Below are 19,813 nucleotides of genomic sequence, written 5' to 3'. Positions count from 1 at the left end.
ACTGAGGAGGGAGCACTTATGACACACACCCCCCCCCAAGACCCAAAGCTGGGGGGCACAGCCCACATGGTAAATTCAGCCCCCCCTTGTTCAGGGGCAGGATACCCATCCCTGTGGCATCAGGGTCCTTTTTGCAGGAGAAGGGAGAAGGAGTTAGGATGGAGGTGCCAGGGCAGCCTGGGGAGCGTGAGCGTGTCCCCTTGGCACCAGGCAAGGGGTGACGCCCCCAACCCTGCAGCCCAAGGGTGCTCCCCCAGCACTGACCTGCAGCATCCACCCTTCCCAGGGGGATTTAGAGGATCCCGGGGGCTCTCTGCCCCCCCACTGTGCACACCCACGTGGCGCATGCCCATGCCCATGCGTGCACACACTTGCACATACACAGGACTCCCCTTTCCAAGATGGTTTGACAGCTTTAATCACATGAAGGCACTTGGATCTGGTCCCCCAGCCCTCCCCAGCCCCCCCAATGCTGCCTCTGGCCACCCCGGGCCCCCCAAGGGTGCCCAGCACAGGGGCCGTGCTCCTTGGGTGCTGTAGCACCCATGGGTGCTTGCTGGGCAGCGGGCTTCGCTGGTGCCATTTGACTTGTCTAATATAAAGTGCTGAGTTCAACCCTCCTGGAGGGGCAGGACCAGGCCCGGGGCAGGCAGGGGTCTGGGGGGGCGGGTATGCCGCAGGGTCCCCCATCCCACCCCCCCCGCCGTGGGGCAGGGGTTGGAGGCAGGGGTGCGGGCAGGCCTGGGGGGACCCCTGCCTGTCCCCGGCACCCAGCGTTGGGAGAAGGGCAGTGCCGGCAGGAGCCGGCCAGACAGCACCAGAGAGCTAAAACCCCTCGCATCCCCCCCCCAAATACTGCCCCTCCCCTTCCCTGGCACAGCGGTAAAAAGGCACCCATGATTTTTTGGGAAACCGTTGCTTTTCCCCCTAAAAAGATATGAGACATTGTCCATATTGCGATGCTAAAAAAGGCCTGGCTGAGCTCAGCCCCCCTCCCTCCCCCCCGCCAAAAACCCTCCCTGAGAGCCCCCAGCCCCTCAAGGCTGGGGGACACCCTGGCACAAGCCCAACCCCACGGGGGTCAGGGTAGCCCCAGGCTGCAGGGGGAGGGGGCCGCAGTGCCCCCCACCCCTGCCCCAGCTGTGGGGCTGGGGCTGGGGTAAGGCTGGGGGGGACACTAAGGCTGGTATGGGGGTCCCTCTCCCCTAGGAGTTCGCAGCCTTTGGTGAGGCTGCATATGGATGGGGAGGGGGTGCCTGGCCCCCCCCGCGAGGGAGGGGACCCCCCCACTGGTGACTGGAGTGGCTCCCACTGACACAGTGTAACTGGAGGTGGGGGAGGCCACCAGACCCCCCCCATGGGAAGAAATCGAGGTTGAAGGGGGTGAGTTAAGAGCCCCCCCCAGGCACAGCCCTTGCAGGGCTGGGGGGGGCACGGAGACGTGGTGTCCCAAGGCACATGGGGGGCATTTGTGGCCAGGGGCTCAACCCTGAGGCCAGGCTGCCCCCCAAAACACACTCCCTAGGCGGGGGGCAGCAGAAGGCACGAGGGAGGGGTAGGGACGTGCCCCCCCCAAGGTGATCAGCTGCACCAAGGGCAGAGCTAAGGGCCCATGCACCAAGGCCAAAAAGACCCCCCCCATTTTTTGGGGGTGGTAAAGGGTTAACCCTTTTTGGGCCCCCCTGCAGATAGGGGCCGAGGGCCGCCAGCCCCCCCAGCAGGCAGAGCCCGGATGGGGGGGGTCCAGTCCCCCCCCAAAGGCAGTGGAAAGCAGCAGCTGCTGACCCCCCCTCCCCACTCGGGGGCACACGGAGGGGAAAAGGACCTGAGAACCGTTTCGGGGAGGGGGGACGCAGGTTGGAGGGGGTATGGGACAGTGGGGGAGGACGGGACCCCCCCAACAGGTCCCCAGCACAGCAAGGGAGCGGGTCACCCACGGCCCCCCCTCCTCCGCGGGAAGGGGGACGCCCAGCTCCCCGGCAGGGGCACCCACGTCTCCCACCACCAGCAGGCAGGGAGGGCACCCGCGCCCACCAGGGCTGTGGAGGACGATGGGGGGGGCACACCGGAACCCCCCTCCCCCTAAAATAAGGCACCCGGCTGCCACGGCAGTGCCCCCCGCCCCAGCAGCACCCGGTGGGGTGGGGGGGCCCACTAGCTGTTAGTCCGCTGCTTCTTGAGCACTGCGTACACGTCCTCCACCTTGCTGAGCCTCTCGAAGAAGGGCAGCAGGTCCAGCAGCTCCGTGTCCGCCATGTTATCGAACCAGGAGGCCACCGGCACCTGCGGGCAGCACGGCCAGCAGCGGCTGAGGGGGGCACGGAGGGGAGGTGGTGGGGGGCCCCCCCCCACCACCTCCCCTCCGTCCCCCCCCTCCCCAGCTTCACCCGGGGGTACGTACGGCGTTATCGGGGTGGAAGATGTAGGATGCGGGCGAGTTGTCCACGATGATGATGCGGCGCAGGTCGCGGCCCAGGCGGCTCAGGTCCTTCACGTAGTTGCCGCGGTGGAAGACGCAGGATTCCCGGAAAAGCCGTGCTCGGAAAGCCCCCCATTTATCCAGCAGGTCGGCCACGGGGTCTGCGTACTGCGGGCAAGGGAGGGGGGTCACCGGGGCACGCCGTGCCACTGTGCCCACCCCATGCTGATGACAGCACCCAGCTCTCCACTGGTGCCAGCTCGCCCCGTGCCTCAGTTTCCCTGGCCAGTGCCTTGGAGGGGGAGGCAGGCAGCACTGCCTGACACTGGCACTGCCCGCAGGTGGGCAGGTGACAAGGGGCCAGTGACGCCCATGGGTGGGCAGGCAAGGGGAGTTGTGCCACCCGAGGAGAAGCAGAGGGCGATGGCGGGCAGCAGCGGGGGCACCCACCTTGGCCAGGCTGGCGGTGAAGAGCACACACTCGAAGAGCTCGCCCATGCGCTGCAGGAACTCATCCACATGCGGCCGCTTCAGCACGTACACCTGCGGGCACGGGGCAGAGGGCAGCGCGCCACGGGCACGGGCAACCCGGCCCCCAGCCAGCACCCCCATCCCACCCTGGGGGACACTCGTGTCCCTGATCCCACCCAGTGGCTCCCTGCTGGGGAAGGGGGGCAGAGGGCTGTCCATGCCCCGTGCCATGGGGGCTGCCCTGCGTGGGCTGGGAGATGCCATGGCCCTGCTGGCACGTCCCGGGCGAAGCGTCCGGCCAGCTCCGGAGCCAAGTAACCGAGAACAGGCTGACTGCCCAGACCACAGCCTATCCTGGATTACTTGAACCCGGGGCCGGCCACTGCAGGAGGGCACTGCGCCAGGACCCCCCTCCCTCACCTCCCCACCCCGCTGGGAAGAGGGGCACCCACCTCTGCCCCAGAAGGTGCCCCGGCACCCTGATGCCCCCAACTGCCCCTTGGTGCAGAGCGCTGGCATGGCTCCCACTCCCTGGGGAGGGGGCAGAGGAGGCCATGCCCCCCGCCCGCCGGGCACCCCCCTGTTACCTGGTGCATGATGCCATCGATTTCCACGGGAATGATGAAGTCGGCGTTGTTCACCGGCTGGGGAGGGCACAGCAGGGTCAGCGCCGGGCGGGCACCCCCTGTCCTAACCCTGCCTGCCCTCTGCCCACTACGCACCCCTGCCAGCCCCGCCGCCCCCTCGCAGGGACACCCCATCCGACCCAGCAGGACTGCGCTGGGTGCTGGTCATGGGTGCCCAGGCAGTGGGCATCACTTTGGGGTGGGGGGGGGGATGGGGCAGGAGGGGCGGGGTGGGCGGGGGTGTCCCCCACCTTGAAGGAGCTGTGCACCAGCGTCTCGTCCAGGTCGATGACCACGCACAGCTTGCTGGCGTCCTGCGGCTTGATCTCGGGCAGGAGGTGTTTGACGGCAGCCTGCGGTGGGGGGGGCACAGGCAAACCGGGGGGTCAGCGGGGTGGCGGGGGGCATCCCCTCCCCTCCTGCCTACCCAGAGGGGGCATGGGGAGGGGGGAGCCCCTTTCGCCCCCCATCCTGGCCTAAGGGAAGCGCTGGGGATGGGCAGCCCAGCCCCCCCAGCACTGTGTGTCTCCCCCAGTGCCAGGATGGGGGTGCAGGGGGTGCCGGGGTGGGGGTACCTTGGGCAGGGCCCCGTTCTCCTCCACCAGCAGCGGGGCGCTGGTGGTGCCGGCGCAGGGCTCCCCCTCATCGCGGCACAGGCAGCAGAAGAGGGACTGGAGAATGCTGCGGCTCCGCGGCTTCTTGGCGGGGGCCTGGGTACCTGGGGGGGGGCAGGAAGGGGGGTAAGGGGGCAGGGGCACTCCCCGGGTACCCCCCTACCCCAGCACGGCGAGGTGGGGCGGGTGAACCGGATTTGGGGTGTTGATGCCGGACACGGGAGGTACCAGGGGGGCCCCACCGAGCCCCCCACGCCCTTATCGGCCCTGGCACCCATCCGGCCACCCTTCCTGCCCCACCAAGCGCTGGCGCCGGGGCAGCGCCGTGGACACGAGTGTTTGGAGACCACCCACAGCCCCTTGCGTGGGCACGTCCCCCCCCACGGGTGACCCCCGTGGGCCCCTCCATGCGGCCGGAGACCCTGCAATAACTGAGCGGGTCCTGCCCCAGGGGGGAGCCGGGGCCGCTGCAGCACCGCACGGGGGGGTCGTGGACCCCCGGCTCGTCCCGCTGTCCCTCCGAAGGGGGCACAGACCCACGCCGGTGGGTGGCCCTGTGGGCGGGGCCTCGCTGGTGGAGGCGGGGCTTAGAGCCTCTCTTTTCCCCGCCCCCAGCCTGGCCCCCCTCTCATTGGCCGACTCAAGCGTACCGGAGGCGAGAGACCAATCAGGACGAAGTGCCCGCCCCTGGGCGCCATTCCCGCAGCCCCCATTGGCGGATCAAGGGGAAACTGAGGCAGAGGGGCAGCCCCTGCCCGCCCCGGGCGCCGGGGGCAGCGCGGCGACTCCAGCCCCTTCCCCACCGGCCCCGCGGGCCAGATCCTGCCCCCAGCCCGCCGGCTCCCCCCGGGTTGTGCCTCCCAGCAGCCGGGCCAGGGCCCCGCGCCCCGGCAGCCCCGCGGGGCGCCCCGTGGAGGGAGCCCGTGGGGCAGGAGCTCCCCACTGGGGACGGGCCCCGTTCCCACGCTTGCCCCCCGCCCCCCCCGGCCCTGCCAGTTCCCCAGGCCGGCGGGCAGCACCGCGGCATCGGGCAGCGGGACGGGCAGCGCTCCCCGCCGAACCCCCCGCGCTGGGCGAAGGGAGTGCAGGGGCCGGGGGGCCGAGGTGTCGGGCTGTGCCCCGGGCTGCAGCGGGGTGCCCGGCGCTCGGCCCCCCTCCCTGCCTCAGTTTCCCCAACGGCGCTGCCTGCACCCCCCCGCCCGGCTCCGAAGGAAACAGCGCAGATACGCCGGGGCCCGAGCAGCGCCCCGAGCACCCCAGGGTCACCGACGGGGTTCGGCGAGCACGACCCCCCGCGCCCAGGCGGGTGCAACAACCCCGCTCCCTCCGAGCCCCGGACTCCCCCGTGCCCCAGCGCATCCCCCTCTGGCCCTGGGGCAGCGGGACGCACGGGGCAGGCTGAGACCGCCCGCAGCTCATCACACCCTCCGGGAACAGCCGCCCCCAGCCCCCCCCCCCCCCGCCCCCGATGCCGGAGACTCCGGGGACCTCCCCCCGCTCCCGCACCGGGGGGGGGGGGCATCTCCCCCCGCGTTACCTTTCTCCTGCAGCGGGGCGCTCCCCTCCTCCCTGCTAACCTGGGCGATGATGGACTGGTGCTCCATGGGCGCCGGGGGCGGGGGGGGGTGGGAGGGGGCGGCCCCCCCCGGCGCGGCCCCCGGGGGGGGAGGCGGGGCGGGGGCCGGCGGCGGCGCGGGGCGGCGGGCGCGGGAGCGGCGCCGCGGAGGAAACTTTGTTACAACATGGAGTTTCCTCCGCCCGGGCTGGGGCTGCAAACATGGAACCCGGGCGCGGTTTCAAGGAACCCCTTAAAAGGGCAACGCCGAGGGCCCCCCCCGCCTCCCACCTCCGCCTCCCGGCACCCGCCCCGCAGGGGAGGAGCGGGGGTCCCCGCCGAGCCGCCACCGGGACCGGGGGTGCAGGGGGTGGCCGTCTTTGGGAAGGCGCCTGCGCCGCAGCTTTGGCGGGGAAGGACCCCCCCTTGCGCCACGGTGGTTGTACGGGGTCCCCGCCACCCCTCGGGCTCCCCCACACCCTCCTGGCTCAGGGATGATGGAGAGGGGGGTCGGCCCTGCTGTCACGCCCAGGTGTCACCCCCCCATCCAGCTGGCAGCCCCGGGGAAGGAGGGAAGTCCCCCCCTGCAGCCACCCCCGGCGTATGAAGCCCCCCCTCCCCATGTTGGGTGTCCCCTGCAGCAAAGCCTTCCGGCCCCGGTGGCTCCAGGTTGTGCTGGGGTGTCCCCGTCGCCCCCGGGGATACGTTCCCCATTGCCAGGGCAGGCCACGGTACGGGGCCACAGGTGCTGGGGGCGGAGCGGGGCGCTTCTTTCTTCTCTCTTTCCCCCGCAATTCCCTAATTATTTGGGGAAATTATATACATATATAAATAATATGTATAATTTCCCCTGCAATTCCTCCCCTCCTGCCTTCGGAGGGCAGCAGGGCTGTTTGTAGGTGCTCTCCGAAAAGCAGCTTTTACCAGGAGCTTGAAGATGCAACAACGGCCTCGGGAAAACTCATCCCCCCGCCCAAGCCCCCCGTGGCATCCCCGGTGCCTCCCTCCACCCCCAGCACCTTCCCCGCCTCCAGCCCCGGCCGCGCCCTGCCCGGGCAGCCTGGCACCGCGGTGCCCCAGGCAGCGTCCAGCCCTGCGGGGGTTTCCAGCTGGTCCTGGTCACCATCTCGGTGGCGGAGATGCTGTGCCCTCTGTCAGTGCTGCCCCGGCGGCAGGGCAGGTTGGAAATTCCCCATCTGAGCTTTTCTGGGGTCTTTCCACCTCCCCCAGCTGCGGTTTGGGAACTTCAGGGGCTGAGATCGTCCTTTCTGGTCCCGGGGGGGGCGAAGAACACTGGCCCGCGGCGGCACACCCCGGGTACGGCTCTGCCCCTCCGGCTCCCCGGGGCTGAGCCGTCCCCGTACGGTGGGAGCAGCCCCTGGGCAACGGGGCTGGGAGGGGACCTGTCCCCGCTGCCAGCGTGGGGCACAAGGGGACGTGACACCTGCCCGCGGGGGACCCCGCTGGGAATGGTGTTCCTGCGTCCTGCTCCCTCCCCACCTTCTCCAGCCGCTCATCCCGTGTTACGGAGGGACTAAAGCCGCGTGGGAGGTGTAGAATGCCCTGGGTCCCCCTGCCCGGCGTCCCCTGGCTTTCAGCACCTTGCAGGGCCAAGCCGGCGTCGGGAGGTGCCCCCGCGGGGAATTAGGATGCTGCGGGGCCGGCGGGACCAGGCAGGTGGTGGAAACGCTGGCAGAGCAAAAGACAGTTCACCCCTGGGCTCCCGCGCTCCCAGCTCCACGCGGGGCATCCCGGTACCACGAGCCCCCGGGGGAGCCGTGGCAGGGACCGGGCTGCAGCTGGGAACCGGGACACTGCGTCCTGCCACCGCCTCTGCCTGCTCTGACAATGGGCAGCGGCCAGCCCCGTGCCTCAGTTTCCCTGCCCCTCCGCTACGGGGAGGCAGCCAGCACCTCTGGCAAGGCAGCCGGCGCTGCCCCGCTGCCCGGCGGGAGGAAGAGGAAGGAAGACCCTGTGCTTCCTCCGCTCTCTATTTTGGGCTGACCTGTGCTGCTCCTTTAGCCCAGGTGGAGCCGGGCTGGATGCCTGCCTCGTCCTCAGCAGGCTGGCCGGGCTGGGCTGGGCTGGGCTGGGCTTGGCTGCCAGTGGGTGCCTGGGGACGCTGCTCACTGTGGGGACGGCTGTGGAGGCCACACTCTGTCCCCTCTAGGACCCCTGTTCCTCTGCCCAAATCCTGCTCTTCCCTCCCCGATGAGCCATGCGCAGCCAGCAGCTCCAGCTCAGCCAGGCCCTGCCTGTCCTCTAATTAGGAAAGCGTCCAGGCCAGACACCTGCAGCAGCAATCGAAACATCACTTCCAGCTTCGCTGCCCTCCCAGGGGCAGATCGGGCAGCCTGGGAGCTCAGGGAGATGTCATCCCCATCCTGGAGCTGTGGGACAGGCTGGGGACATGAGGCTTGTGGGGACAGGGGCCTCACCCTGCGCCCCCAGGCCAGGCGTGGGCAGCCCCCAGCTGGATGTGTGGGCTGCGATGTGGGGGCACAGGGCAGAAAAGCACCAGGCTCCTGCCACTGGGCACCGAGGGACTCCTCTGTGCCACCCCACTGCCCACAGGCTGGGGTCCCAGGTGCTATCCCCTGTTGCCCCAGCTACCTATGGTCCTGGAAGCGCTGCCCCACCAAGCGCTGCCCCGCGCCCGGGGCCCGGGGCTGGCCACCTCCTGCCAAGAGCTGGGGACGGGCACGGGCCCCCGGGCTGGGGGTGCCCCCGGGCTGGGGGTCCCGGCCAGAGAAGGGCGATCCCCGCAGGCACAGCCCTGGTGACCCCCAGCCCCCCGGGGACACACCGTGCAAGCAGGAGAGCCGTGGGGCTGGACCCTGCACCCCGCAGACCCCAGCACCCCCCAGCCCCGCACCCGCTGGGGATGACCCCAAGGCCCCCCGGCTGCCCCCAGTCCCTGGCCGCCGGGCAGGGGCAGGCCGGGCTGGGGGTGCCCCTTGCAGGGACGGTGGTGGTGGGGTGGTCCCTGCTCCTCCTCCCCAGAGCCGGTGGCAGCTCGGGCGACCGGGGTCGGCTGCGCCCCTGGGGGGGGGACGGGACACCCCGCCTTTCGGTGGGCCCCACCGCTCTGGCTCCTCCTTTGCAGCCCGAGGCTGGGCCAACGCGGAGGCGGGGGGGAGGCACCGCCCCAGCCCGGCCGGCATCGCCCTTTTAAGGAAGGGGAAATTCTTCACATAAACAAGCGCGGCCCCCGGGAGCGGGGGGGGGGTGTCCCCTCCCGGGGGGGGGCACGGGGTGGGGGGGTCCGGCCCCCCAAATTCTCCCCCTCTCCGCCCCCGGCAGGGCTGGTTTGGGAAGGGGGATTTTGGGGTGCGGGGGGGGTGCTGGGGAGAGGGGGGAGCCTTGAAACAGCCAGGGAGCGTCTCGCAAGTGCGGGCCGCGGCGGGGGGCGAAGCGCGGCGGGACCCCTCCACCCGGGGTGCGGGGCCGGGGGGCGACGGCCGCCCCCGGGGAGGGCCCGAGCGGCCCCGCATCCGCATCCGGCGGGGCCCGGCAGGCGGGAAACGGGGCATCCGGGGCGGGGAGGGCACGGTAGGGCCCCCCACCTCCCCGCTCCCCCCGGGGGAATGCAAAGAGTTGGGGCTAAGCCCCCCCTCCCGCACCTCCACAGTCACGCGTGGGTGTATGCAACCCCCCCGCAGAGCCCCCCCAAGGCTGGGGCTAAGGGTCCGGCCCGCAGTATGGGGGGGCCGTGGGGTCCCCTGCCCGCCCCGGCGCCGCGCAGCAGCAGCGAGGCGGAGGCCAGGTTACAAACACGCCATTTATCAGCCGTCGTCCGTCCCCCCACCCCCGAGTTTAAGAGCCCCCCGTGGGGCTCCGGCCGGTCCGGTACGGGGGCTGGGGCCAGCCTCAGGCAGCGGGGCTGGTGGCCCCGGCTCCCCTGGGGCTGGCCCCGGCGTCCCCGGGCGGCGGGCGGTGAGGGATGGTTAGCGGTCTCGGGAGGTGATTAGCGGTCCCGGGCGGTAATTAGCGGTCCCGGGGGCCGGCGGTTCCCGGCACTAATGAGGCGGGGAGGTCTCCGGGGCGGCTCATGCACTGAAGCCTCTGTGCCAAGGGCAGCCTGGCAGCTCCCGCTGCTTCCCCGCCCCGCATCCAGCCTGGATCAGCACCCCTTAAAACTTGGGGGGAAGGTCTGCCCGTCTGTTAACCCCTTCCTTGCTGGGTGCATCTCTGGCATGACATCTTCCCCGGGCTCGGTGTGGCATCAAACTGCTGCCTGGTGCAGGGGGCTGTGCTGGGCAGGGACGGGGGGACAGTAATAGGGGATGGGGTTTGTCACCGGGTCCCTGCCAGGGCCGGCGAGTCGAGGGAGACGCCAAAGCTGAAGCGGTTGTGGTGGCCCCGGGCCATGAACCGGGCTCCGTGCACGATGCTGCACGTCCAGATCTGTGGGGGCAAAGAGGGCAGGTCAATGGGCACCCACGGGGGACGCCATCCCCTGCCCAGCCGCCCCTTCCCGCGGTGCCAGCCCTACCAGGTAGGTGACGAAGGCCACGTAGGCAGCCAGCAGCAGGCCCAGGGGGATGTGGTACCCCAGGCCCCGCAGCGTGGGCAGAAAGTCCACCACAAAGTAGACGTTGATGGCGCAGACCAGCCCCGCGATGAGGGTCATCAGCACCTTCCCCAGTCTGCGGGCAGGGGAGCGGGCATCAGCGCCAGGGCAGAGCCCCCACCCCGTGTGCCACCGGGCACAGCGGTGTGGGTTTGCAGGTGAGCGAGACCCCAACCAGGACATCTCTGCACCCCGCAGCCATACTACACCCCCACGATGGGGCTCTGGGTGTGGGCTTTAGCTACCCTCCGAATGCAGGGCTGGCAGTGCCAGGAGGATGCTGAGAACCCCCAGGTGCCTGAGGGCGGGGCCAGACGTGGCATTGGGATGAGGATGGAGAGGGCGGTGATGGGGTCTGTCCCTCTCTGGCTGCCCTGGACACGTGGGAATGAACATGCCCCCCCAATGCCCATACACCAGCTGCCCCCATGGCATGGTTTGGGGGGGCAGGATGGGCCGAAGGGAGGGTTCCTGCAGCTGGGGTGCCCCACTCTGCCACTCCTGTGTCCCCCATGCCCGGGCACTCACAGGCCGTTGGTGAAGTCCTGCATGAGCGGGCGCAGGCTGGTGAAGGTGAGGACAGGCAGGACGGCGAAGGGCAGCTGGAAGGAGATGGGAGTGAGGGGGTCACAGCCGCCAGGCTGCGGTGTTGGGGGGCAGGTGGTGCCCCCCACCTTACCAGGATGCTCTGCAGGACGTTGAGCAGGTCGTTCATGCCCGTGAGGTGGCTGACGTCCTTGAAGGCGGCCACGAAGACAGTGGGCAGGATGGCGAAGGAGCGGGTGAAGAGCACCCGGGCGAAGCGGGACCAGCGGAGCTGCAGGAAGCCCTGGGGACATGCAAAACCTGCGCCGTCGCCCCTTGCCATGCCTGGGGCACTGCGCCGAGGTGGCCCCCCAAACCCTGGCTTGGAGGGACATGGGGGGCATCATTCCTTCCTCTGTGCAAGGGTGCTGAGCAGGCCCTTGCAGGGCTGCTGGGCCCCGCTAGATGTCAGCTCCAGCTCATTAAGCAAACGAGCTCATTAGGGAAACACTGTGTGGGGCACCAATGGGGCACCTCTGGGAGGGGGTGTCACAGGGGGCGGGGGTAGCCGTGCAGCAGCAATGGGTGGGCACTGTCCCCATCCCACCTCCTGGGGACCGGGGACCCTGGTGCCAGCAAGCTGCCACCCACCTGGGTGGGCAATGCACCATGTCCGGCTCCCTGCAGGAATGGGGGGCAATTAACTCTGCCAAATACCCCGGGGGGGGCGCTGCCCATAGGACCCCCCACCCAGGGCCCACCCGTGATTCCACTCCCTCTCAGCTGCTCCCCGTGGGGGCGAGGGCCAGCATCCCTGTCCCTCACCTCCATGACGAACTGCCCCGCGTAGGTCCCGGTCATCGTGGAGCTCTGTCCTGCTGCCAGGATGCCAATGGCCCAGATGTACAGTGCCACCGCCCCGAAATAGCAGCCCAGGATAACGCCCTGTGTGGGGACACTTCTATGGGGACTCCAAAGCATCCTCCACCCTGGGCACCCCCATCGGGAGCCTCCACGGGGGTTGTGGCAGCCCCGAACCCAGGGGTCAATGAGGGGGAGCACTATGTCCCCAAAATGGGTACGGATGCCCGCTGGGCACAACCCTGGGCCACTCACGCCCTGGTAGATATCCACAGAGACCGTCTCGTTGTTGGCGGGGAAGATGTTGGCGTAGCGGCTGACGCTGCTGTTGATGCACTTGTTGTGCTGCAAGGCACAGTGGGCACGAGCGTGACGGCCACCCGGCAGCCCCCACGCACATGGGGGTGACCCCCCCCACATCCCAGGGGATGAGGACACCCACTCGCCAAGGGATGCTCACCCTGCCCGTCTCCGCAGCCAGGCACAGCCATCACCTCCCCACGGGCGCGAGGTGACACTCACCACGTCCTCGTTTCGCTGGCGGTAGAAAGCCTCGCCAAAGACAGCCATGACAAAGAGGTTGATGAGGAAGGAGACGAAGAGGGCCAGGCAGGACTCGGTCAGGAAATACATGTTGGCCTCCTGTACTGCCTCCTTCTTGGACCGGTCAATCGCCCGCGTCTGGGCACGGCAGGTGATGTGGGTGCCACAGGGTCAGGCAAGCACCCCCTGTCCCACAGCCCCCCAGGGCTGGTCTCCCCTACATGTCCCCTGAGACACCCGGGGGTGGCAGTGCCTTGGTCTCACCTTGACCAAGGAGGAGTGGAGGAAGATGTTATGGGGCATAATGATGGCACCAATGATGCCCACGGCCTGGAGCAGCTCCTCTCGCCCGCAGCCGGGGCAGTAGGGCAGGAAAATGCCCTTCAGCACCTCCACCTGCCCCGGCCTCACCACCACGTACTGGGGACCGGTGGGACGGGGCACTGTGAGTTGGCAGCCTGGTGCCAGTGGGGACACCCCACGGGTGTCCCCTGCCAGCGCCCTGCAGGGAAAGGGGTGTCCCCAGCTCCCCCCTTCACCTCGTAGCCGAAGGTCAAGGCCATGATGGTGATGAGGAGGCCAAAGAAAGCCTCCAGTTTGCGGAGCCCTAGAGGGGTCAAGAGATGGGGTGGGACAGGGCGGGGGACACTGATGCCAGATTGGCACCAGGGCTGCCCAGGCAAGTGTCTGCCTGTACACCCACCCTGGCACTCACCGTACTTGTCAAGGAAGAGGAAGAAGAGGGTGTCCACGATGGTGATGAGGACGCCACCCCAGAGGGGGATGCTGCGGGATGGCAAGGGGGGGCATTAGCTGCGTGCCCCTCAGCAGAGCAGGGCCTTTGGGGGAGGCTGGGGGGGTCCCTGGGGGGTGGCTCACCGGCCGGCTGAGAGCAGGCTGAAGGCGATGGCTGTCCCAATCACCTCCTGCATGTCGGAGCCGATGATGGCGATCTCGATCATGAGCCAGAGCAGCAGGCGGGGCACCTGGAGGGTGTCCTGTCCCTGTCCCCAGGCTGTGGCAGGCCACCCAGAGCAGCATGGGGACCCTGGGAGACCCCCCCCCATGACACAATCTCGGGGTGCAAGATGGATCCTAAATCCCAGCCTGCCCCCTGTCCCCATCCCTGCCCCAGTGGGAGCTGAGGAGAAGACCCAGCTGTCTGGGTATGATGCTCCAGGGCAGGGGGGGTGCCAGGGCAGAGGGATGTATCCAGCCCTCCTTTTGGGGACCTGTCATTCAGCCAACATCTCATTGTTCGTTTGCCTCCATCAGGATCCTGCCACCTAGGCGGGACCCCTAGCTCCCCCCTTCCTTTGATGTGTGACCCCCCCCGAGCCCTCCCAGCTCCCCACACCAACGCGCCCAGGCTCGCCCCGCGTCTCGGCTGCGCGTCGCTGCCCCGATGCCTGGGCTCACCCCTCCGGGGGACGCGCTCACGTGTCCCCAGATCACACCAGGACACTGAGGCAGCTGCTTCTCCCCCACCTCCCCCAGGCCCCCGTATCGCGGGGGGGGGTGTGTGCTCTATGGGAGACACCCGGGCTGGGGGGCTTTGGGGAGCCCCTGGGAGAGACATGGCTCTTGCAGCATCTTCCTGCTCCTTTCCACCCCCCAGAAAATCCTGTCCCTCCAGGCCTTCCCAGGACCGCCACCAGCCCAAGCGTGGGGTCCCCCCAGGCTGTGACCCCTGGGGGTGCTCCCCCTCACTGCTCACCTTGGGATAATAGAGGTAGCAAATCTCACCGAGGTCCTTCCCTGTCACCACGCCCAGCCGGATGGCCAGGCGCTGGCACAGCAGCCCCAGGACGGTGGCCCATAGCAGCACCCACAGCAGCTGGGGGGGCAGGCGGGAGGGAGGCAGTAGGGGCTGGGCACTGGGCAGGATCTGGCCGCCCAGGGCTCCCAGCAAGGTTATCAACCAGCCCGGGGACACGGGGAAGGAGACGTTCGGAGGGGCTGGAGGTGGTCCCCAGCCCAGGCAGAGGGCTGGTCCTCCCGCACCCTCTGTGCCCTCCCCCAGTGCCAAGGGCCCCCCCCCGTTCCCTTCCCGCTCCCCGTGCAGGGGAAGCCGGCTTGCCATGGGGCTGGGCGGCCGTTGGCGCAGGAGAGGTTACGAAACCCCCGGCTGTTTCCTGACCCCGGAGCTGGGGGGGCCCAGGGCTCACCTTGAACCCCGCCACCGCCCCACACTGCAGGTCCGACTCCACGTTGCCCGGGTCCAGGTACGCGATGCTCATGAGGAAGCCAGGACCGGTGAAAGCCCAGAGTTTCCTAAAGCTGAAACCGGGCTGGGACGAGGCAGCAGGTCAGAATGTGGCGCTCCCATTCAAAACCAGTGTCTCCCACTAAATGGGACCCAGTTGCACTCCTGGTCCCCTATAGCCCGTTGCTGGGAAGCCCTGCGCTGCCCGCATGAGCGTGTTTCGCACACGGAGAACATTTCTCCTGTCGGCTTTGGGGAGGGAACCGCTGCCCCCAGCCCTTCTCCATTAGCAGCAGTGCTGGGGGAGAGCAAGACCCCCATCCCACATGGGGACAGGTTGGACTGTGATTTTCAGGGGGGCCCTGGGGCTGTCAGGCACCGTTAATTGCGTCCCATGCAATCCCACTGCCGAGCCCCGCTTTTACCACCCCTCCTGGCAGGGGAACCCCCATCCCTTCCCCTTCTCCCTTCCGCCCCCCGGGACTGGCCAGGAATGGGGGGCCTGGCAGGGCACAGGCGGCCTCGGGGAGCCCCGCTGGGCTGGGCACGGGTGGCCCAGGACGAGGAGCCCGGGAGGTGTGTGAGCAGCGGGGTGATCCCTGTGGCTGGGTAGCACCTCGTCCTATGCCTCAGTTTCCCCGTCTGGAAAACTTTAAGTGTGGAAACACTCAGCCTGAGGCTGGGATTTGCCTGAGCTGGGTCTGGGCACACTGAGGTCCCCAGGGCATGTCCCAGGCATGTCTCCCCCCTTGCAGTGGCCCTTTGCCCCCCCACCTCAAGCTCCCTGCAGTACCGGCCCCCCGCCCTCTCTCTGCCCACCCTCAGGTGGAGGCGCCAGCCGGCAGCACCTACCCCACTGCCCTTGGGGATGCTGATGAGTTCGTCCAGGTAGGTCTGATCCCGGGAGCCAGCGTGCTGTGCGGGCGTGGGGCTCCCACCGGTGCCGTAAGTCTGGGCTTGGCCCCGGTTCAGGGACCCGGTGAGGCCTGGGGGGGGCGAGGAAGAGGAGGAGGGGACGTGGCAGCTCACCGAGGGACAAGGACACTGGTGCGCTGGCAACCCTGGTACTGGCTTCTCCCCAGTCCCACCTCCCCCTGCCCGGTGAACCCCATGAGGGACGAGCCCCATTTTTCCAGGGAAGCTGTGAGAGTGGCTATATAGGGGCTGTCAGTGGTTACCCAAGGGGGTCGGATGCCACCTCCAGCTCAGGTGTCCCTAAAAACCCCTGGTCCCAGCCCAGTCTTCACCAGTCCAAGAGCCAAGTGCATTTCTGGGCAGGAGGGACAGGAGCAGACCCTGTTCCTGGTCCTGCTGTTGGGCGGGCACGGAGTGCGGACAAGAGGCTGGTACTGGTCCCAATCCACCCCCAGTTCACCCACATCCTGGGAGTGTGGGTGAATCACGGGTGGGCTTGGGTAACAGAGGACGGGGCAGGTGGGGAAGCCAGGACAGGCTGGGGGAGACGGTGCCCATTGGGGAGGGGAGCAGAGCCACAGGTCCTGGGGCGGAGGGAAGGGGGTCTAGGGGAGGAAAGGAGGCGCAGCTCACCTGGCTCCAGCGATGCCATGGCTGGGCCCGATCCTGACATGGTGCTGGGGAGCCCTGATTTCAACACTGGGTGCAATGCCTGCCGCCCAGCTTTTAAAGGATCCGCCAGTTGCCCCCCCGAGGAGAGGAGGAGAGGGAAGTGCTCCTTCCCCACCCACTGACCTGGGCTGGGAAAGGGGCCCTGCCTGGTGGGGGTTGGGTGCTATGAATGCGCACGGTCTCAGTTTCCCCACCCTGTGCCGGGAGGGGGGGACCCAGCGCCTCCCTCCCCCTTGCCGTGCACACGCATGTACAAACACGGGGCACCCACACCATGCGTGGTTACCCTCCACCACATGCCAGGGGTGCTGCTCCTTGGGGGACAGGGGAGTGTCCCGCAGCCTGGGGAGGGAGGGCTGGCCCCACGGGAGTAGGGGAAAGGCCGGAGGAGTGGGAGCGAGGAGGAAGCAGGCGTGAGTTGCACAAGTGTGTGAGCAGGTCAAAATGCACCCTCAGCTGCTGGGGGGAGCGCCCAGCCAGGCAGGCTGTGCGGTGCAGGGTGCTCACACCACCCCCGGGTGGGGGGACCCTCACCCCAAAGATGGGGTGCTCAGCATCATGGCTGGTCAGGCTGCTCCCGCAAAAGTGGGGCACGCTGTCCCCAGAACCCTTGTGGCTGTGGAGGTGGGAGGAGGAGCACCCCAGGTGCACCCATGGGTGCCTGGGTAGTACTGGCTGCCTCTTCGGGGCACCCCTCTGCCACCGGGCTGTGCCCCACAGAGAGGTGGGCATCGGGTCTCTGCCCCAGGGAGATGTGGGGTGCCCTGGCACAGGGATGCGAGCCTGGCTCTGCCCCAGGGGATGTCCCAGGCACCCCCCACCCCAGGTGGTGTCTAGAACAGCCAGGAGGGGGGCAGGACGCCCAGGTCCCCCCCAGACTGGCATGGGGGTTGGGGTTAGCACGCAACTCAGCACCCCCTGCCCTCCCCATGCCTCAGCTTGCCCAAAGCAAACGAGTCTGGACAGGCAGCGCTGGCAGCTTTATTCCCCAATAGCCGGAGGGTGGCCAGGCGTGGGTCTGGGGAGGGGGCTGGCAGCCCCCACGGAGGCAAAGGGCGTCTCGGGGGTCTGCTGGCGGGCGAAGGGGGCGAAGAATTGGGCGGCAAAGGAGACGGGGTCAGGGGGCTGTTGCAGGAGCAGGGCCTGGAGGAAGTCGGCCAGCAGCACCCGGAGCTCGGGGTGCTGCTGGATGTAGGCGGCGTGGGATGCTTGCAGCTCCTCCTGCGGCAGGTAGGCAGGGTGGACACAGGCACCGATGTCCCCCGCCAGGCACCGTGCCAGGGTGAGGGGGCAGGATGCCTGGGTCCTTTTCCACACTTGAGGAGCTTGGGGAGGATGCAGGCCAGCCTGATCCCCACTGTGCCCCCACCCTAGGGGAGACCCTGCTGGGGGGTGGCACAGCCCCATATCCCCTTCTCCCCCTGTCCTCCATCTCACCTTCCTGTCCAGGAACCAGGAGCAGAGCTGGATGTCCTCCTCCCAGTCCAGGGGCTGTTTGGGGAAGGGGGGCCGGGGCTCGACTCCACCTGGCAGCAGAAAGGCAGGGCAGGGTGTTCCTCATTCAGCTGCCAGCAGGCAGGGGCTGCCCGAAGTGGGGGCACAAGCCTCCCCCCCAGTACCTGTCTTGCCGAGGACAGACTCATCCTGCAGAAGCATCAGCATCGGGCAGCCGACCTGCACCCGCTGGGCCAAACGCCTGCAGGGGAAAGAGCCGGTGACCCCTCTCCTGGGTCCCCGCCAGGCTGGCAGGGCTGGGGGTGCCCTGGCCAGACCCGCGCTCATACCCGCTGGAGAGGAAGCTGCTGTGCCAGACGGTGGAGATGCCCGCACTGGTGTGCACGGCTCGCTCAATCACAAACACCTCCACGTCCGCCGAGCCCACCACCTGCTGCTGGATGCCCAGGGCACGCTGGGGGGGCATGGCCAGGAGTCACTCCTGTCCCAGGGTGCCATCCCCATGCCCCCCCATGTTGTCATCCATATTCTGCTCACCCCCACCTCCTGCATCCCACCCTGGCACCCCCAACCTGACCCAAACCCCACCATCCCACAAGCTGCCCTGACCAGCGGCTCACATAGCTGGAGTTGCAGAGGTGGCCCTCAGTGTCGATGGTCGGAAAGGTGAGGCCGGGGGGCACTGCCCGCTGGCATCCCAGCACCCGCAGCAGCAGGAGGCTGGCACCCTCCGGCAACAGCCCCCGCAGCTCGACCTGGCTGTAGGAGAAGCTCCGGTGCTGCTGCTCTGCCTGCAGAGAGACCCGGCCACCTCATGGGACAGCCACAGCCCCACCGTCCCCAGGGATGGCACCCCCTCGAGCCTGGGGGCACCCCTAGGTGGGACAGGTCAGCCATACCCCTCCCCTCCCAGGATGTGCCCCATCTGGGGGGCAGGGGGAAGAGCCCCACCTCAGCCTCACCTCTCCCTCCCGGAGGGTCTTGGTGACAGTCATCCCATGCTGGTGGCTCACCATGTGAGTCCTCCTCTCTATGGGGTGTGCTCTGAGCTGCAGGAGGGGTGGGGGGCACAGGGTGGGGGCAGAGCCAGAGCACCCCCTCTCTGAGGTGGCACACCCCAGCATCCCTTTTGATCAGGGTACCATGCTGGATGCATTGTGGGAAACTCCCCGCTCCAGCTGCCACCCAGAGTAGGGGAAGGGGAGCAGGCTGGTGAGGCAGAACTGGTGTCCGAGCCAGGGAGGGGACACCAGGCTGCCCACAGCGACCTTGCACAGGGCACGGCCCCCAGGTGGGTATCGCTGCAGGGCACACCCCAGGGCAGGGGAGCAGGACATGGGGAAGGGGACACGCCACCGCCACACCAGTCACCTCCAGGCGCTCCTGCTCCTCCTGCTCCAGGGTCTCCAGCTGCGGGGTCACATAGGCTGGCAGAGCAGAGCCACGCTCAGCCCACCCCGCTGGCACTGCAGCAGTGGCCCCCGTCCCAGCCCCGGCGGCCGGTGGGACCGGGATGCTCCAGCCCTGGGGAGGGGGGGGACACCCCAAGCCGCCCCCGGCTCACCTTTGAGGGTGCTGGAGCAGGGCACGCCGTCCTGCCTGCTGCGGGAGCCGGCTTGCACCAGGAGGCAGCTCCGCACCGGCTCGCCCGCCCGCTCGTAGGGTGCCCACCGGGCTGCCGCCCACCACTGGCCCCCTGCCTGGGCCCCCGCTGCCACCACCTCCAGCGTCTCGGCGAACAGGCAGCGCTCCAGCTCCTCCGGCCCTGCCCGGAGGGACCGTCACCCTGGCCCGGGGCACCTCCCTGCCTCAGTTTCCCCCCCAGCAGGCTGGGCTGAGCCCCCCACCATTTATCCGCCTCAAGCCCCCCCGACACGTTCCCCTCCTGCCGGACCCGGTGCCCCCCCACCCCTCCACCGAGGACCCCCAGAGCACGGCGAGGGGGACAAGGGGGAGGCCGGGGGGGGGAGGCACCCACCGATGAGGCTCAGGAACTCGGCGGCTGCCTCCGTGAGAGCTGGGGGCTCCTGCCGGCGCTCGGGGGGGGGCTCCATGCCTCGCCTGGGGGCTCCTGCTGCCGGACCCCCAGGTGAGGGGGCAGTGGGCCTCCCCCAAACCGCGGTACACCCCCGGTGCCCACCTGTGTAACCCGGGGGGGCACAGTGACCCCCCCCGGCCTCTGCAGCCCCCCAGCCCCTGCCGCGACCCCATCCTCCCCCCCCGACCCCCCCACCGGCCCCCCGGCCCCCAACACCGGCCCCCCGCCCCCCGGGTGCCCCCCGGCCCCCAGACCTGCCCGGGCCGGACCCAGGTGCCCCCCCCAACAACGCCTCAGCGGTCTCCAGTCTCCATAGCAACGATCCGGCCCCGCCTCTTAA

The 19,813-nt window shown here is 69.0% G+C and overlaps 3 protein-coding genes across 5 annotated transcripts; all 3 read right to left on the bottom strand.

Moving 5' to 3' along the window:
• Positions 1–396: 396 nt before the first annotated feature.
• Positions 397–5,773, bottom strand: CTDSP1 (CTD small phosphatase 1). Its single transcript, XM_075152973.1, has 7 exons — positions 5,668–5,773; positions 4,092–4,234; positions 3,768–3,869; positions 3,478–3,534; positions 2,870–2,962; positions 2,402–2,587; positions 397–2,283 (listed from the first exon to the last, which is right to left on the bottom strand). Exons 1-7 carry the CDS (start codon positions 5,732–5,734, stop codon positions 2,155–2,157), a joined length of 777 nt encoding a protein of 258 aa, XP_075009074.1. The 5' UTR covers positions 5,735–5,773; the 3' UTR covers positions 397–2,154.
• A 3,681-nt stretch (positions 5,774–9,454) lies between these two features.
• On the bottom strand, positions 9,455–16,032 carry SLC11A1 (solute carrier family 11 member 1). 2 transcript variants are annotated; one of them, XM_075152970.1, is made up of 16 exons: positions 15,942–16,032; positions 15,246–15,379; positions 14,356–14,478; positions 13,905–14,024; positions 13,067–13,173; positions 12,903–12,973; positions 12,727–12,794; positions 12,452–12,607; positions 12,167–12,325; positions 11,900–11,989; positions 11,609–11,728; positions 10,938–11,087; positions 10,787–10,860; positions 10,181–10,334; positions 9,986–10,092; positions 9,455–9,888 (listed from the first exon to the last, which is right to left on the bottom strand). In XM_075152970.1, the coding sequence occupies exons 1-16, from the start codon at positions 15,979–15,981 to the stop codon at positions 9,819–9,821; spliced, it is 1,743 nt and encodes a 580-aa protein (XP_075009071.1). In that variant the 5' UTR covers positions 15,982–16,032; the 3' UTR covers positions 9,455–9,818. The 2 variants fall into 2 exon arrangements, with proteins under 2 accessions (XP_075009071.1, XP_075009070.1); XM_075152969.1 differs by having other exon boundaries at positions 9,455–10,092.
• A 906-nt stretch (positions 16,033–16,938) lies between these two features.
• Positions 16,939–19,772, bottom strand: CATIP (ciliogenesis associated TTC17 interacting protein). Of its 2 annotated transcripts, XM_075152972.1 has the most exons (10): positions 19,728–19,772; positions 19,414–19,506; positions 19,000–19,200; positions 18,807–18,862; positions 18,398–18,484; positions 18,056–18,226; positions 17,765–17,889; positions 17,600–17,676; positions 17,418–17,506; positions 16,941–17,201 (listed from the first exon to the last, which is right to left on the bottom strand). In XM_075152972.1, the coding sequence occupies exons 2-10, from the start codon at positions 19,487–19,489 to the stop codon at positions 16,962–16,964; spliced, it is 1,122 nt and encodes a 373-aa protein (XP_075009073.1). In that variant the 5' UTR covers positions 19,490–19,506; positions 19,728–19,772; the 3' UTR covers positions 16,941–16,961. The 2 variants fall into 2 exon arrangements, with proteins under 2 accessions (XP_075009072.1, XP_075009073.1); XM_075152971.1 differs by having other exon boundaries at positions 16,939–17,506; positions 19,728–19,751.
• Positions 19,773–19,813: the final 41 nt, after the last annotated feature.

This window comes from Calonectris borealis, chromosome 6 (assembly GCF_964195595.1).
Source record: "Calonectris borealis chromosome 6, bCalBor7.hap1.2, whole genome shotgun sequence".
Classification (NCBI taxonomy): Eukaryota; Metazoa; Chordata; class Aves; order Procellariiformes; family Procellariidae; genus Calonectris; species Calonectris borealis.
Note: the sequence above shows the minus strand (reverse complement) of the source record. Positions and strands in the feature narration are given on the sequence as shown.

Excerpts from the sequence above, each read along its gene's own strand:
- SLC11A1 (XM_075152970.1), bottom strand. The coding sequence starts at position 15,981 with ATGTCAGGATCGGGCCCAGCCATGGCATCGCTGGAGCCAG. Across the intron at positions 13,174-13,904 it reads GCTACCTCTATTATCCCAAG|GTGCCCCGCCTGCTGCTCTG; the intron begins GTGAGCAGTGAG and ends GACACCCTCCAG. Across the intron at positions 12,608-12,726 it reads CCTTGACCTTCGGCTACGAG|TACGTGGTGGTGAGGCCGGG; the intron begins GTGAAGGGGGGA and ends ACCGGTCCCCAG.
- CTDSP1 (XM_075152973.1), bottom strand. The coding sequence starts at position 5,734 with ATGGAGCACCAGTCCATCATCGCCCAGGTTAGCAGGGAGGAGGGGAGC. Across the intron at positions 4,235-5,667 it reads CGCCCCGCTGCAGGAGAAAG|GTACCCAGGCCCCCGCCAAG; the intron begins GTAACGCGGGGG and ends GCCCCCCCCCAG. Across the intron at positions 2,963-3,477 it reads TCGATGGCATCATGCACCAG|GTGTACGTGCTGAAGCGGCC; the intron begins GTAACAGGGGGG and ends CCGTGCCCGCAG.
- CATIP (XM_075152971.1), bottom strand. The coding sequence starts at position 19,489 with ATGGAGCCCCCCCCCGAGCGCCGGCAGGAGCCCCCAGCTCTCACGGAG. Across the intron at positions 18,485-18,806 it reads AGGAGCAGGAGCGCCTGGAG|CTCAGAGCACACCCCATAGA; the intron begins GTGACTGGTGTG and ends CCCCTCCTGCAG. Across the intron at positions 17,507-17,599 it reads GTCTGTCCTCGGCAAGACAG|GTGGAGTCGAGCCCCGGCCC; the intron begins GTACTGGGGGGG and ends TTCTGCTGCCAG.